Genomic DNA, 18,264 nt, shown 5'->3' with positions numbered 1-18,264 from the left:
GTGCGGACCTGCCGTGAGAGAAAGTTAAATATAGGGAGGGAGTGTAATGTAATGTAATGTGAGGGACATTGGAGAAGTGTGGCTGTGGCTTCGTGTGGGACACAAGGACACTTTGTGGTAGGGGAAGGAGGTGTGTGCGAGCGAGGCAAGTACAAACCAGGCCTAAGCCATGAAATGTTTACAATTCAGGTAGGCAAAGTGGTTTAGAAGATAGGGGTGGAAGGAAGCAAGGAGCTGAGGAAAACTACAGTGGTACCTCGGTTTACATACAAACACAATTGGTTCGGGAAGTCTGTACTTAACCTGAAGCGTACTTAACCTGAAGCGAACTTTCCCATTGAAAGTAATGGAAAGTGGATTAATCTGTTCCAGATGGGTCCGCGGAGTACTCAGCCTGAAGCGTACTTAACCTGACGTATGTGTGTAATTGGTTCTGGAAGTCCGCACTTAACCTGAAGCGTACATAATGTGTTGTGCTGCATAGAAATCGTTAAAAATGATCACCAACTACTTGCAGTTACAGTGGTACCTCGGTTTTCAACCACAATTGGTTCCGGAAGCGAACCTTCCCATTGAAAGTAATGGAAAGTGGATTAATCCGTTCCAGACAGGTCCGCAGAGTACTTAAATTGAAAATACTCAAACCAAGGCGTACTTAAACCAAGGTATGACTGTAGTTGGAGAGGCATGGGGTGGATAAAATAATATCTGAGGGGCACAGCTGTATACATAAATCAGGAGTTAAAAATATAAATTACTTATTTTTACATTTTATGGATTTAAATACATGTCAACATTCATATTGGGACTCGTGTGCATATTGGGACCAAGACGCTAGGGCAGGAAGCTTAACTCATCCTTGTGTGCCATTTCCCTAAATAAATGCACCTCAGAGCTGCCAGTTGCCCATTGGGCAAAATGTAAGCTGTGTAGGTACCTGTACCTATGGTACCTGTATGGTGGCGCTGTGGTTTAAACCACTGAGCCTCTTGGGCTTGCCGATCGGAAGGTCAGTGGTTCGAATCCCTGTGACAGGGTGAGCTCCCCTTGCTCTGTCCAGCTCCTGCCAACCTAGTAGTTCAAAAGCACACGAGTGCAAGTAGATAAATAGGTACCGTTGCAGCGGGAAGGTAAACGACGTTTCCATGCGCGCCGGCACTTGTCACAGTGTCCTATTGCCCCAGAAGCGGTTTAGTCATGCTGGCCACATGACCCAGAAAGCTGTCTGTGGACAAATGCCGGCTCCCTCGGCCTGAAAGCGAGATGAGCACCACAACCCCATAGTCGCCTTTGACTGGACTTAACTGGTCAGGGGCCCTTTACCTTTACTTTTTTACCTATACACAGAGGAAGCATTTTAACTGGGGAAACCGCTGAGAGGAAGGGAGTTGGTATCATTTCTCCGATGCCATGCACTCGCTCCAGTTATACACAGATGTGTCCATTGCACTTTTTAAACTTTATTTTATTGTATTGTATAAAAAAACCTACTGGAATTCTGATCTCAGATGTAGCAACACCAAGTCTGGTTTGATCCTGGATCTGAAGTCGGTGTGGTACCTCAATCCAGTATATGTTCTTAAGTTCTACACGCTAACTTATTTCATGCTGCATGTTTAGTCAAAATCAAAACCTGCAAAGTTATTTATTCAAACATTTTTGGGACAGCAGACTTGTGGACTTGCTCCACTCTGCTGGTAATTTCTAAAGAGTTAGTTAAATTCATTTTAAACAGAGCCAGCTTCTTGCAAAGGTCAATCTTACATGGTTCACAAACTACTGTGGAGCAGGATCATTTTCTTTTATAATCCTGTTCCTTTTGTGAAGCGCTCAGGGTGGTGTATCCTGTGAAAGTAGGTCATGTGTATTTTTTGAGGGGAGTGCAGCTGTGGAAGGGAATATTATACAGATGTGGCATGTGTTTTATGTGTGCATGTGGGGAGATGTGTGCTGTTTGTTGGGGGAGGGGTGGAGGTTGCCACATCCACTTTGGCCACACCCACTTTTGCCTTGACCACGCCTTGGGTGTCATATGGCCCCTGGAGGATCAGCTGGGAGGGATTGCGTCTCTTGGGTTCCTCATTCCTAATCTCATCCCATATCTATCATCTATCTATCTATCTATCTATCTATCTATCTATCTATCTATCTATCATCTGCCATAATTAAGTTGTTTAGAGGTAGAATACTGTAGAGGCCTTGATTGACTGACCTATGAACCAGGATAGTCCCAGTTCATATTTTTGCCTCACTAGGTAGCCTTAGGCAAGATATTATTCCCCAGCCATCATCTGCAATATAAGGATAATGCTAATCTATTTAAGGGGTTGATACAAAGCTTGTTAAGGTAATGTGTATGAAATGCTTGGACTCTCAAAACACTATAAAAAGGCTAAGTTGTGGCTTTCCTTATTGGAATTTTCTTTTTGAAGCTAATCATGAAAAAGGAAACTTAAGGATTTGGACTTTTGGCACTGCGTTAATTCTGGGGACCCACTTCTCGATTAAGTTTGCATTTTATCCATTCCGTCTTCCCTTTCCATTGGTCAAAACCTTTCGACAAAGGAAAAAACAACAACACCTTTTAGAATTCACAGGCTCTGGAATTTCCCCTTGTTATGAAAGCCTGTGACTGTAGGTCACTTAACTGTGTACCAAAGATAAACTCCTCACAAAGGGCACACTGTTTGACGCTGCACCTGGTATCGCAATCGCCCGACATGATAACGTTTGCTAGAACAAACTATACTGGGAAGCTTTTAGGTTTTGCTTCTGCATAAAGGCCTTCCATTTATAACAGCTATTAGCTTTGTGTGATCCATCTGCCATAAAGGGACCACTGTTTACAGAATGTAAAAGAATATCAGTTCTTAACTGCAACCTTATTCATTGCCTTGATAAGCCATATTGTACCCCATGTAGGTGCTATTGGGTTGCAATGGTGCGCGCGCGCGCACACACACACACACACATACAGTGAACTATGGCTTCTTCTGCATGGGATTCTGCTTCTATTCTCAGCAGAATCCCGTGTGGTTACTTGGGGTGATATTCAACTATGTTTTACTCAAGAGTAGACCCACTGAAACTAATGGCCGTGGCTAACTTAGTTGCATTGGTTTCAGTGGGTCTCCTCTGAGTAAAGGTTTGTTCAATACAACCTTTGGACATACAGTAAATGCTGGTATGTTCAATGGAACTTGCTCCCGGAATTGCCGTCTTAGAAAGGATACCTAGTTTTAAGCAAGCCCCAGTGTGGAATGAGAATTTGCAACACAACAGAAAAGTGGAGAACCATGGAAGCCTATAGGTGTAAGGAAAAAAAATTAACAAATTGATTAGTGGATTTCCTGGTGCACTCTGAACATTGTATTCTTTGTGGGAAACTATTTGACGTATTAGTAACAGAAGAGTCAAAATGAATATGCTGATGTAATACTGTCCCTAGTGCAGCTGCTACCAAATTAAAACTGCTTGTTCAACTGCTCATGGATTAAACTTGTACTAGTAATCAAACTTGAGGTGAACAGTTAATCACCAAAGCCCCCCAACTCCCTCAATGTAATTTTTCATGTTAAGCAAAATGGCAGGTTGCAATGATGAGCAGAATAATGGTGAGAGGGGGATGGTCTGCTGAATCCCTTTTTTGGGACACCTACACCCTTGTCTTGGTTTTGCTTACAAGTTTCCTGTAAATCCCTCTTCTCCCTCCCTACACAGGAAGACATACTGATCCCTACATACAGGTCCCAATATCTTTCCTCTGTTAGAGTAAGCGAGACAGCTGTGGAGGGGACAGGGAACAGTTTTTAGTGAGGGGGGGGGAGAATTAAATATCCCTTATTCTTCTATAGGGCTCTGCTCTATGAACCGCCCTGAGACCCCTAGGTAAAGGGTGGTATATTAATAGTAATAATAATAATATTAATAATACTCAAGATTGTAGCCTTTCAAAGAAAACAAAGAAAATAAACCAAAACAAAAAACTTTCAAAGAAAAAAAACCCTAGGGAAATATCCCCACAACTGCAAGCAACACATAGTGTGGCCATAAGAAGTACCGGTATACAGTGCACATTGTGGGAATGTTCAGGGAGGCAGGAGAGGATATATTGTTTATTAACATCCTTCCTAACTTGCATTAGCAAGTTCCTTGACTTAGCAGAGTTTACATCCCCCCTTCAATGCACAGCAGATAGCTGGTTACAGGCTTGTGTAAGCCTCTCACTATCATACAATTCAGTATTGAATCGTATGTTCCTGGTAAGTTCCCTTTTATCCCTCTTTAAAAGAATAAAGACATGACAATCTTATTTAAAGTCAATAAAAATGTTTACTCACATCAGTTCACAGTTGGATGCCTGAAGGCAGATTTAGTTACAAATATATACATGTGGATCTACCCCATATGTATGGGGGAATAATCCCAGTGACTGCAATCCCATCGTTCACACGATGAAAGGAAGTTGGAAAAAGAGAGAGTGTGGCAGCATGCCTTGTCCTTTTATTACCTGGACAGGTAAGGCCATGCCCATCTCTAGTCACATGCAAAAGGAAGGATGTTCCTGCTCAGGAGGAAACAGGAAGTTTTCGACTGGCTGGACCAAACATCCACTCTAGGAAAATAAGGAATGTTGTACTTGACTGCTCCCAGTGGATTGCATCCCGCACACATCTTCCTCCAAAAAAGCTAATCAGTCTTGCAACATACCAGTAAATGGCTCATGCATCATAATTGTTAGGTCATTAGGAGATTTATTGGTGTTAAGCCATAGTACTTCAAATGTTGATAAAAATGATCTTTCTTTGAATTGGAGGTTTGGATGGTTAAAGATACATGCAGGGTTTAGCTAAGATTTTTATCCTTTTATAAATATATATATATATATTTCTTAGTTAATGCATTTAAGGACTTATGGGGAACTCTGCCTTTTCCTCCTTTCCCCCTTGCCTAGGTGATCTTTGCTTTGAATCAGACTCTTTTGCAGCAAGAGAATCTCCGAACAGGCAGCCTGCAGATCCCTTATACAACAGAGGACCTTATCAAGCAGTACAACTGTGGGGACCTCAAATCCATCATCTTCAATCATGACACTTCTCAAGTGAGTCTTGCCCCCCCCCTCATGCTTCACACAGAACTGTTGACCGGCCTCTCCTTCTAGCTAGCCTGTATTACCAACAAATAAGAGTATTTAAAAGGAATACTTCTACTTCTTTCCTTTTCTTTTTTTGCAATTTTAAGTAGTGTGGATTTTTTGGTCTGTTTGTATTACAGTCCACAATTCTCCTTCTACAAGGGTCTTTGCTGCTGTTTCATGATAGGTTGCCTCTGATTTGTTAAGTAGACAAGATGGAGGGATGGCGATAATGAGGGCACTGAATGTTTTTGTTGTTGTATGAAAATAAAATTGGTACCTTTGGTCAGTTTGGTACTTGGGGTTAATACTGGCTCTTCTTTGACCCACCTGTATCAAAAAACCATTTGGAAGGGTAAGGTGAAGTTAGGGGATGGATGTAAGTTCCGAAATGTGCTGTGTATGTGTATGTGTGTGTGTTAGCTTCCAGCTGAAACCATTGCAAGGAGATGGAGACCAGCCCACTGTCATTTATGCTTTGATCATGTGCAGATCGTGAACTACTCTCATGTGCTCAGTGTGGGGCTCCCTTTGAAAGTGGTCTGATAGATCCATCTATTACAAAAACTACTCTCATCAAACAGGCATGGCTCAATATGAACATTCCACTTCTTTTGATATTTGCACTAGTTATACCAGTATGATTCCAGGACCAATCCAAGGTGCTAATTTTGTCCTATTGAAGCCGTCTGTGTCCTGAATATTTTGAGGAATGCCCTTCCCTTCCATATGCTCTCTCATTCCATGAGCCTCTGCTCCAAGAGCCATCTTTTGGAGAACTGAGATTGTCCAGAACCTTTTATTTGATTGTGGTTTGAGAGCAGTGGAATGCTTTCCTCCCAAGTGGTTCAGTTATGTGCCTCTTCCTGTCTCTCTTTGGAGACATGTAAAAAGTCTGTTCCCTGGGCTTCCAAGAATGAAGTGGACTATGTTTTTTTTTTTTTGACTGTCACTCTTTCTGGCTTTGTTTTTTAAAAAATTATTTTTATTTTATTTTATTTTGAAAGGCACGGATGCCCTATACGTAGTTGAGAGCCTTTGATTAGCTGATGATGATTCAACATGCTAGCTGGTGGCATGGTTAGATATCTTGGTGTTTAACAGCAGTTTTGCCCCTGTGGGGCAATGTACAGGGGTAGATGGCAGGAGTTTAGCCCAGCTCAGGCCAAACGAATAAAAACCAGGGATACTAGCCACAGCATCCAAGGAAGACTTCGTGAACCAATAGACAAGACAGCATCAGCTGACACTACATGACCCCCTATTTTTTTAAAATCCCGTTGCGCTTTTTTGCTAATCTGAGCAACAAATGGACTTAGTCTTGTCACCCAAGATTTCTCCTGTTTCTTCTCTACCACTTTTGATTGCACAGGAGCCAGATTTGACAATATAGCTTTCCCCCCAAGTTCTGTTAATTTTTTTAATTTTTAAGTATTTTATTACATTGGAAATGACAGCGGACTAGCAAATTTGAATCTGCCCAATTGAAACCTCCCCAATTAATAAAATCCAAAGTTTTCTCTGTGTATTTTGTTATGTTCTGCTTGCTTCTATGGAATTAGTCATAGCAGCCACGGTGTAATAAAGATAATATTCAGAAATGAGCAATTGGGTGCTGGCTAAGCGATGGATAGGTCAAAGGCAGTTTGATTTATGCCTTGACTGGCTGCCTCTGGTTGCTAATAGAAAGTCCCAATATGCTGATAAGAGATGCAGTATAGTTTAAATGCCTTCTCCCATGTGTCTTCGTATAGATAATTTCCAGTCTTGCATTTTAGAGTCACCTAGCCCTGGGAAGAGCTGGCAACAGCAGGCAAATGCTGAATGTGGCTGGATCAAAGCACATAGCCAATGCTTCCTTCTGCATGAATTGCAAAGAGGGAGCTCTGCAGTGGCAGCAAACAGTGTGTAAACCTCACCTTTTAGGTCCACTTCTTTTTTGTGCCAGAGCCAACTGTTATTGTTGTTGTTTAGTCGTTTAGTCGTGTCCGACTCTTCGTGACCCCATGGACCATAGCACGCCAGGCACTCCTGTACTCCACTGCCTCCCGCAGTTTGGTCAAACTCATGTTCGTAGCTTCGAGAACACTGTCCAACCATCTCGTCCTCTGTCGTCCCCTTCCCCTTGTGCCCTCCATCTTTCCCAACACCAGGGTCTTTTCCAGGGAGTCTTCTCTTCTCATGAGGTGGCCAAGGTATTGGAGCCTCAGCTTCACGATCTGGACCCTTTGCCAACTGTGCTCCATTAGAATTGGTGCAATCCAAAGTCTTAAGATCTGCTTTACAAGTACCCAAATATATCTCTAATGCCACCAAACGCCTCGAAACTGGAGAAGAATTGAGGCCAGAGTGTGGCTTGCCACTCTTAATTATTGGCTGAGACTAGCCTTCCTTCCGAGCGGCCTTGCTTCTTTGACCATTAAAGACGATTTCCAAACAACATGGAAAGGAGCAGTGGAAAATATAATAACAACTTTAGGTTTTAATCCACAGATCTTACTTGCCATGGGGTATGAAGAAGCAAAAAAACAACATTAAACAGTCGTAGATTCAGAACGACAGGCAGATCTAGCCAGATCCCCAAGATTCCTAATTAGTGAAACTTGAAGATACTTGACTGCCCAAATGCCATACATAGCTAATCTTGAAATACCAAAACAGCGAAGGGCTTTTACCTTGGCCAGCTGTCAGGCTCTCCCTTCAGCAATTCAGGAATGCCGCTATAGGAAGATACCTTACGAGGAGAGGAAACGCCCATGTGGCTCTGGGCAGCAGGAAACAACGGAACATGCCCTTCTTTATTGCAAGTATTATATAGATCAGGCATCCCCAAACTTTGGCCCTCCAGATGTTTTGGACTACAATCCCCATCATCCCTGACCACTGGTCCTGTTAGCTAGGGATCATGGGAGTTGTAGGCCAAAACATCTGGAGGGCCGCAGTTTGGGGGTGCCTGATATAGATGTTCGAGCCAGGTTTCTCTAGCCCATCCTATATAAGTTCCCTGGGTGTTCAGAACAACACAACATCTCCCTTTTACTACAGGACGAAAGCCCAGAAGTCACATATTCAGTCTCCAGATTCTGCGCTGCCATGGTAGATATCCATCGAAGAATGGTCTATGATACAAATCAGTCCTAAAATGAAGACCCATATTGTTAGATCTGTATTATTAAAGCACCACCCCATATAGCTGTTTAATGAGTCCTTTTAATCCCTCTATTAGTTTTATCCACTCATTATTTATGCTCAACCAAGTATTTTATGTATATGTTTTAATCTACGGTTGGGTTTTGCCCCCATTTATTTAATAATTATTTGCTTAGATCCATATTGTTATGCTATTTATTTAAATGTTTTGCTTATGCTGGTCTGTGACCAAATGAAGTAAATTCATTCGTTCTTGTGCCAGAGCCTTGCATCTTGTGCATTTTCTTTCTTCCTTTAATGCTGTTATACTGTTTCATCTTGCCCGTCTTTGCTTAGGGAAAATCCACCAACCCTTACAAGGAGCAGACGTAGCAACCTATGAAAAAATGCAGGGATTGGTTGATTTCCCTGTTAGTAACTGGGTATGGGAGTACAGTGGTATATTGTTGTATGTAGACCGTCTTGCCATACAGAAGCAACTGTTGGTTAGAAGCACCTACCATTGCAACATAATCGCAATCACAACACCTTTATTGGCATATATAAAACAATAGAATCATACAAACCATCTATATATAAAAGATTCTAAAACACACAATGAATAGGGAAAAGGGTGGAGGATAGGGAATCCTCAGCAGTCACTATCGGGTAGGCCAGATGTAATGGATTTGATTTCAAAATTCTGGCCAGGTATTGCACCATAACTCTAGTGAGTACAGGGGAGTCGTCCCTCAACAGGAACTGGACCACGTGTTGTTTATTGGAAGGGGCCCTGAGCCACAAAAAGGGCATCGAAGTGCCAACGCGGAAGATGTTAGAAAGAGGGCATTCCAGAATCATGTGGTCCATAGTGTCCGGCACATTCTGGCCACAGGGGCAGAGTCTGTTCTGGTAGGGGATGCCCTTAAGCCTTCCGGATAGCACAGAAGATGGAAAGGCATTTAAGCGGGCCAACATAAATGCTCTACGATGTGATGGCGTGGTCAAATCATAAAAGTAGTTAGGTATCATTCCATGATGGGGTTGCAGCCTCAGATAGGCAGGGGAATATACAGAGGGCTGAAAAGGATAGAGTTTTTGAAATTCATTATCTAGCAGCCTCCGCTTAATAAGTGCAAAAATCTGTGATTCCTCGAATAGCAAGAGGGAATCCACAGTAAAGCCTATTTGCCTAAGTTTAAAAATAATATCAGAAAACCAAATAAAATTATGTTTGTCTTTTAATAAGAAGGATAGTAAGCTTTCTGACTCTGTGTTAAAATGAACATTGCAACATTGTAAGATATAGAGCAGATGAAAGAGGACAACCCAAGCTATGTCTGTGGCTCACTTAGACAACTGGCAGTGTGCTAATTCTAACATCCCAAACCCTACACAGCCTATGCTGGATGTGCCATGTGAAATGCCTTATTCGGGGAGCTGCTGTTGTGTGTTTTTTCCTTTTTTGGGGGGGAAGAAAGAGCTGTTAGAGCCTTATGTGTCTTGGCACCCTTTGCAATGGATCATGCTCTTCAGGGAAGTCTTGTCATTTTTAAGGGACTAGGTAGATGTTTCTGACCCACATCCTTACTATAATTATATTCAGTGCCCACTGCAAGTGGTGACCAGTAAACCAGAACAGGTACAAGGAAAGGTTGAAGGTGATGACATTACGTCATGCAATTTCTTTGCTTAAAAAAAGCTGGAGAGGCACAGGTTAGCCCACAGCCTTATGCTCCTGTAACATCTAGTTGGGCTCTACCATTCGAGTTTTATTCGTACTTCTTCCTTTCTCGCACAGGTCCCAAATTTCATCAATTCCACTCTGCCACCTCACGAACGCATCACGGCTCAGGAGATTGACAGCTACTTCCGCCAGGAGCTAATCTACAAGCGGAATGAGAGGATGGGCAAGAGAGTGAAAGATCTACTGGAGGAGTATCCGGACAAAAGTTTCTTCTTCGCATTTGGAGCAGGTACGTTTTGCTTGCTGTTGTTTTCAAAGGTCAAATGGTACGTCACATTTGGCCTGGCTTGTTCTTCTGGATGCTGCTCAGACACAATATTTTTGTAACACTGTGTGCTGAGCCATTGGGACTTCCATTCAGAATGGCAGTCTTTTCTAGCCACTGGAGATGAATTACATACCCCAAGTTTCAGCAAAAGCACATCCTTACCATCTAAACCTGTGGATTTGTCTAACTGTATTGGTGAAAGAAAACAGGCGTGGGGAAGTGGAATGATAGAATTGTAGAGTATGAAGGGACCATGAGAGTCATCTAGGATATTTTGCCCAACATGGGGCTCGAACCTACAACCCTGAGATTAAGAGTCTTATGCTCTACCGACTGAGCTACTCTCAAGCACAAAGTGTTATTGTAAGGCCAAGTGAATAGCAGTAGCGTCACTAAGTGTTAACAGTTTCAAGAAATGTTTTTAGACTGCAAGGTGTAACAAGAGCTGGAGCTAGGAGGGCAAGGCTGCAGTTGCTCAGTTGTTGCTCAGCAGCAAAGGAAATTCACACTATGTTTGGATGTACTTTTCAAATATTATTTTTCTGTCTGGTATTTTTTTTTAAGGGGACACAGATCTATTGAAGTAAGTGCAAATAGAAAAATTTAGGAGGCAGGGGTAATCATAATCAGCACCTACCGGTAAGCACCGAATAATCTGTGTCTGCTTTAGGAGTAAATTATTTCCCACTGGTTTGACTCACCTTAAGAATCAAAAGTTATTGGATTGTTTATAGTTCTACAGTATGTTATTTTAAATATCAAATTAACCAATTAGTTAATTAACCTTTGCAACCCCATTGTTATGCATAATAGACATAATATGCCCCTTGTTCTTGTAACTGCAAATTGTAAATACGGTAATCCTCACTTAGGTAAGGAAAGAGAGAATACAAGGAAACATGCCTTGTTTGTTCTGTTTCTACAAAATGTATGTGTTCCCCCCCCCCAAAAAATATGAATTTTTAAAAAAGAATGGGCAACAATGAAACAACACAGGTAGTGAACTACTAACAAAAAAATGAAGATCTAAACTCTTCACAGATGGAGAAAGGGTTTTTACTATCTGACAGAAGATTGTAAAGATGTGCTTTTGGGCATCTACTGGGTAGAGACTACTGTATACTTGTTCCCTGTTTTCTGGGGACTTCAGCCATCAAGAAGCAAATCTTTTCTTTTTGCATAGCAGCACCCACTGTTTATTTATGCCAAAAACGTACCCCTCTTCTGGTTGTCGGAAATAAAACTATTCTGTTCTTCTGGCTAACTGTGTGCTTCAAATCTGGAAGTCATTGCTTCGTATCCAGTTTTTTCTTCTGATGCAAATGGACTAAGACAAGACATTTCTCCCTTCTCAGCAGTGTGTGGAACCATTATTTTCCATGTAGCTGTCTAGCCATTGCTGTGGCTTGCTATTTATAAACCATCTAATAGTTGTTCGAATCTTTTCCAGTCCGGAAAAGAGTATTAAATAAATGTGTGGGGAACTTTAAAATGATTTGTTCTTGGGTCCCCCCCCTTTTTTTCTTGCTGTCATGATTATAATGCCTTTGATAGCTTTTCGTTCCCTGTTTGGTGTTGAATCTCTATTGTGTGTGCAAATTACCAGATGCCAAGATGAGTCAACTCAACAATTTATTACACTTGTGTGTGGTTTAGTGGATATCTTGGATGTCTAGTATTCTAACTGCCAACTTGTTCTCACTATGTGAAGTTTCCATGAGAAGCTTTTATAATTCCACAGTACCAGCAAAATGCATGTGGGTGTTACTCTACTTTTAGTGAATGTCCTGAAGGGTCCAAGGACCCAGGTGGCGCTGTGGGTTAAACCACAGAGCCTAGGGCTTGCTGATCAGAAGGTCTGCGGTTCGAATTCCCGCGACGGGGTGAGCTCCCGTTGTTCGGTCCCAGCTTCTGCCCACCTAGCAGTTCAAAAGCACGTCAAAGTGCAAGTAGATAAATAGGTACCACTCTGGCGGGAAGGTAAACGGCATTTCCATGTGTTGCCCTGGTTCGCCAGAAGCGGCTTTGTCATGCTGGCCACATGAAGCGAGATGAGCGCCGCAACCCCAGAGTCGGTCACGACTGGACCTAATGGTCAGGGGTCCCCTTTACCTTTACCTTTACCTAAAGCAGGCATCCCCAAACTTCGGCCCTCCAGATGTTTTGGACTACAATTCCCATCATCCCTGACCACTGGTCCTGTTAGCTAGGGATCATGGGAGTTGTAGGCAAAAACATCTGGAGGGCCGCAGTTTGGGGATGCCTGACCTAAAGGGTCCAGTAAGATTTTAGCATGATCCATGAAAGGTTATTATTATTATTATTATTATTAGTAGTAGTAGTAGTAGTAATAAATGGTATCGGATTATTCCTTCAAAGAGGCTGATCTTCAGGGGCTTGTTACTGCATTTCGGACCCACAGGGACTTCCTGACTCTTCAAACCAGCAGATCTCCTGGAGGGCTTATTCCTCCTATCCTCGTTAGAACGAATGATTATGGCCCCTGTCTTGTGAAGTATGCTACCCCTCATAAAACCTCCAGGCAGGGGCGAAAGTAGACTTCATTTCACCTGGGTCAAAGACCCAGTTTAGCACCCCTCCACATGCATTAGCGTACACACACACACACACACACACACAGACAGGCTGGGCACACACACACCCCTCTGGAGGCTCCCCCCTGGCTAGCCCCCCAACCCCATAGCTATGGCTCTGCCTCCAGGCATTCTTGTACATTTTTGGTAGCAGGAGGGGAAGAAAGTGTTTTTATTCATTTGAGAAGCAATGCAATAAATTGATTTCAGTTTGATTTAAATATATATTTGAACATTTTTGTTTTTAACCTTAAGTGGCCTTCATTCTTGATGGCATTACAGTGGTACCTCTACTTATGAATAACTCTACTTACGAATGGAGCTCTGTCCGCCATCTTGGATGCGGTTTAGATAGGATTTTTTCTACTTACGAATTTTTAGATAGGGTTGCTTCGACTTACGAATTTTTTCTCCCAATGCATTCCTATGGAATTCGACTTACAATTTTTTTTCGACTTACAAATGTGCGTCAGGTATTTTACAGAGACATGATAAACAAGCATTGCATTTATTCATTTTTAAAACAACCACTAGAGGCCTAGAAGGCCAAGACTCACAGGATCGAGGCAGTTGGTTTAACCGTATTACTGACATTAAGGCCTAACAAGGCATGGTGCTATGCTAAGAGCGTCAGCTAAAGTGCTGTGATTGCAGGAGGGTTTGTTTGTTTGTTTTTGGTTTAAAAAAGTTTACATTTGCTTATTTTTTTACATAATTGCTATTGGTTTGTGTACACTGTATTCATTACAAACCTGTGTTACTTTACACGGGTAGGCATTTCCTTTTGTTTATCGAAGTTTGCTTTGTAATGGTCTGATGACTGGAGACAAATAAACTAATCTGAATCTAATTGTTAACAGGTGCTGCAGGGTGTTCCAGTTTTCATCAGGTTAAGTGGGGGCGGGTTATTAACAGTGTAAAAAATAAATAAAAATGCCACAGCCTCCAAAGCACCATATTTATCATCACATCTAGCTTGGCTCTGAGCGACGAAGTTTGGGGTGGCTTTTACACAGAGGGTTGCTCCATGTCTCCGAGATGAATTTATAGATGCTGATGAATCTCACTGTTTCATCTTCTGATTCTCCTTTCTCACATTTCCCTTCCCTTATCTGTGCTCATTTTCTTTCTGGATCCTTCTCTCTCCCTTTCTCTTTTTTATTACATAGTGATCATATGCATGTGCGTAATCGAAACTAAGACACGCTGTATGAGTGGAGCTTACTTCAGTCCCTGGTAAATGTGCGTAGGATTCAGTTGCTAGAGGAAAATATCCTAGGGGCTAATTCTCTTGCTGCAGAATAATTACGGGAAAGGATATTAATTAAGCAATTAATTTGAAGGGGGTAGGAAGGAACCACTTCCCCAGTAATTTAAAGGTCTTAGTTGCATGCTATCTTTTTATAGTGGCTGTCATAACTGATGCTGCTGTATGAGCAAGTATAGGGCTTGTTTCTGGGTGCAATTCAAAGTGCTGGTACCAAAAGGTTGTATGGTGTGGGCCTAGGATATTTAACAGGTGCTTTCCCCCCACATGAGCTTACCCACCTGCTCTGTTCTTAGTTGCAGGTGACTGGAATGTGGGACAGGGCCTTTTCGGTCATGGCACCTAAATTCTGTAGCTAATTATCTTGACTGGGCAGAATTTTTCTTCACCTAGCCTTTTAGTTGATGTAAGGCCCCCCTCCTGCTGCTGTTTTTAGTTGGTTCTGGGGTTTTAGGTCTTGGTTTGCCTTTATAAATTCTATTGCATTATGTTTTAAGTTCTGATTGGGAGTTGCCACATGGGGCCAAGAAGCAAAATACATACAGTGGTATCTCGCAAGACGAATGCCCTACAAGACGAATTTTTCACAAGACGAATGCGTCTTGCGATCTGATGGTGACTTGCAAGACGCATTCGTTTTGTGAAAAAATCATCTTGCGAATCGCGGTTTCCCATAGGAATGCATTGAAATTTAGTTAATGCGTTCCTATGGGCAAAAAAAGAAATGTCAATGCATTCCTATGGGAAACCACAATTCACAAGACGAATTTTTTTGCAAAACGAGTTGACTCACGGAACGAATTAAATTCATATTGCGAGGTACCACTGTACATCAGTTCCCCAGTGCTGTGTGAATTGGCCTTGTGCATCCAGTTCGAGGACATACCGGGGTGTCCGTAACCTGCAAGCATGCGCAGAAGTACTAAATCGCGCTTTGCACATGCGCAGAAGCGCTGAATTGCGTCATGCATGTGTGCAGACACGGCCTTTTCAGGTTGCAAACGGGCCTCCAGAACGGATGCTGTTCGCAACCAGAGGTACCACTGTATATAACAAGCAGGAATGACAAGCCCAACTCAGCAACTCTGTTTTGTTTAGCCATTTCTGAGAGGCAGCAACATGATAATGGTGGGATTGTTTGCAGCGGCAACCCACCCCCCCTTCCCAAAAAGCAGGCTTATGCTTCATGGAGGCAGATAGTGCATTCAGAGCTCCAGAGTTCATGGAAAGGCCAGTCAGCCTAGAGACTCCCACAAAGAGAAAAGTGCTGAGTCACAATTCACCTGACATCTCCGGCTATAAGAATAAAGCAGATGGTTAACAAGCTCCATCTGAGACTTTTTGAAAACCAAATCAAGCCAGGAGAGAAGGAAGTAGAAGATTAAATTGGAAAAAAACAGTGGTACCTCTGGTTGTGAACGGGATCCGTTCTGGAGGCCCGTTTGCAACATGCAAAGGCCGCATCCTGAAGAGCTGCATCTGCGCACGCGTGTGACACAATTTGACGCTTCTGTGCATGCGCAAAGCGTGATTTAGTACTTCTGCGCATGCACGCATGCCGAACCCAGAAGTAACCTGTTCCAGGACTTTGGGTTCGGCACGTCTGCAACCTGAAAAGACGTAACCTGCAGTGGACGTAACATGAGGTAAGACTGTATGTTGTTGGGAGAGCCAGGGGCTCGATCTGCCCACTCCCCCCTGCAAGTAGTTTCCCCACCTGCTTCCCAGCATAGCCCCCTGATTCTAAGGACATCTACTCTGGTGCTGTTAACATGCCTTTGTGCCTTGGATTTTCTGTGAACTCATAGATAGAAACTAATGGTGCTGAACTTGCAACCCATGCCCCGTCTGAAATCTAGCCTTTATTTCTCCTCTCTCTTTTAATAAGTTGCTGTCTAGGGAGAAACTGTTCTTAAAATATATATATTTTTTGGGGGGGGAGGAGGAACAGCTGTGCAATGTTCCAAGGAGCACAAAGAGGTGGAACAAAAAACATGCCTTCGCTTAGCGTCTGAGCATCTATTTACAGTTGATAGATTTAAAATATTTATACCCTGCCCTTGACAGCAGGCCTCCTAGGCAGCTAACCATAAACGAAAACTAATATATCCTGTTCAGTTTTCCAGCCAGCCAGCAACATCTTCTTTCAATATATTCCATTCCATCCCTTCATTTCTCCCCTTCCCCAAACACTGAGCATGCTCAGTCCTCAATTAGAGGACTATCGTGGGGAGTGTTGTTTTTTTTAAATCCCCTTTAATACCCCTGCCTAAATATTTCTAGTACTTCTGATAACTTTTGGGTCCCCCCTCCTGTTGGCTGTAGAAGGAATGGCACACAGAGTTGGGTTTGCTATTGTGTGTGTGTATGTGTGTGTGTGTGTGGCAGCACATGTTCAATATCCATGCAGTTTGCTTACTAGGTAGCCTACAGCAGTAGAAATGCACCTCAGACGATAGTGGGCTTGGGAAATTCTGAGGAAATTGAGGTAGTATAACTAAATCACCCCTCAAATGATTAGCATTTATATAATGTTTTAGTGTTCGAACTTGTAAAGGTTACAACAGCCTCATAAATTAAGTCAGTCTTATCCAAACTTTGCAGAAGTAGGGGTGGGGACTGACAGAGATTGGCTTATTTAAGGTGACCTCCTAAGTTTATGGTGCAAGTGTGATTTCCTGATTTAGAGTTCAGTTTCTTTAATCCTTGTGCTTTACCAGCTACTAGATACAGTGGTACCTCAGGTTAAGTACTTAATTGGTTCCGGAAGTCCGTACTTAACCTGAAGCATACTTAACCTGAAGCGAACTTTCCCATTGAAAGTACAGTGGTACCTCGCAAGACGAATTTTTCGCAAGACGAATGTGTCTTGCGACCGGATGGTGACACACATGACGAATTCGTTTTGCGAAAAATTCGTCTTGCGAATCACGGTTTCCCATAGGAATGCACTGAAATTTAATTAATGCGTTCCCATGGGCAAAAAAAGGAAATTTCAGTGCATTCCTATGGGAAACAGTGATTCGCAAGACGAATTTTTCGCAAAACGAATTGACTCACGAAACGAATTAAATTTGTCTTGCGAGGCACCACTGTAATGGAAAGTGGATTAATCTGTTGCAGACGGGTCCGCAGAGTACTTAAATTGAAAGTACTCAACCTGAAGCGTACTTAACCCGAGGTATGACTGTAACTTGCTATCAAATGAGCAGATTACATTGTTTGTACGAATACATTGCTGAAAAGCTGATCATAGAACCGTGGAGTTGCAGGGGACCCCGAGGGATGCAGCAAATATATTTTTACACCTATAGGACAGCATTACATTGCTAAATTCAGCCATGAGTAATGAGGCTAGAGAACATAATCCATCCTCTCATGGGGACAACAGAGCACTCATCTAGCGAATACCTCCCGATCATTCAGTTATTGGATTGTGATGCTGCTGTTGTTTAGCATGGGTAATACTATTTGCCACCCTTCATTATGCTACGTCTTTGTGGCAGAGATAATAAATCAGCATAGTAGGAAAATCAATTCTTTGGTATTGACTTTAAAGAGTTATTTCTACCACTAAGCAGAGGCAAACAAAGACTTGTTGCCCAATGCATGCTTAACAAGGAGCCTGCAGACAATCACAGTTATCCTAATGTTGTGTATTAATTTAAATATTCTGTAATCTGGTGGGAGTACTGTTCATTTTTCTGTTTAAAGGGGACAAGCACAATCCTCAGCCTGATTGGGTTCCACCGGAAAGTTAGAGTGCTATTGGTTCCCGCTTAAATGTATCTTTCCTCACCCAACCCTTGTTCCTATAAATACAGCTTCCCTTTACCCCAGTTCCCTAGTCCTAAATAAAGAACTGTTTTCATGAAGATGCGTATCTGGATTCCTTAAGCCACGACACAACACTAATGAGGATGAAATTTTTTTACGCAGCTCTTAAGGTTCAGTCCCCATATGGGACAGCTGCATAGGCTTGGACTACTAGATGATCCTCAGGGCCCCTTCCAACTCCACAATTCGGTGATAACATACAATTTTGCCTCGGGGACACGTCAGCCAAAATTCCAAACCTCCTTGGAGCTAAATAGGTCTGGATCTACTCATCGAGGAATCTAGGTG

At 42.5% G+C, this 18,264-nt stretch overlaps 1 protein-coding gene across 2 annotated transcripts in view; it reads left to right on the top strand.

The window, feature by feature from the left end:
- The window catches only part of TRABD2A (TraB domain containing 2A), a 66,674-nt gene that overhangs the window by 35,548 nt on the left and 12,862 nt on the right, over window positions 1-18,264 (top strand). Inside the window, exons 3-4 of one of the 2 annotated variants that reach the window (XM_035097388.2) lie at window positions 4,955-5,101; window positions 10,065-10,239. In XM_035097388.2, the coding sequence (XP_034953279.1) occupies window positions 4,955-5,101; window positions 10,065-10,239 (322 nt within the window). The remainder of the gene's footprint in view (window positions 1-4,954; window positions 5,102-10,064; window positions 10,240-18,264) is intronic. The other variant, XM_060268904.1, reaches the window with a different exon arrangement.

The sequence above is a fragment of the Zootoca vivipara genome, chromosome 16 (assembly GCF_963506605.1).
Source record: "Zootoca vivipara chromosome 16, rZooViv1.1, whole genome shotgun sequence".
Taxonomy (NCBI): Eukaryota; Metazoa; Chordata; class Lepidosauria; order Squamata; family Lacertidae; genus Zootoca; species Zootoca vivipara.
This window is presented reverse-complemented; position numbering and strand designations above follow the sequence as displayed.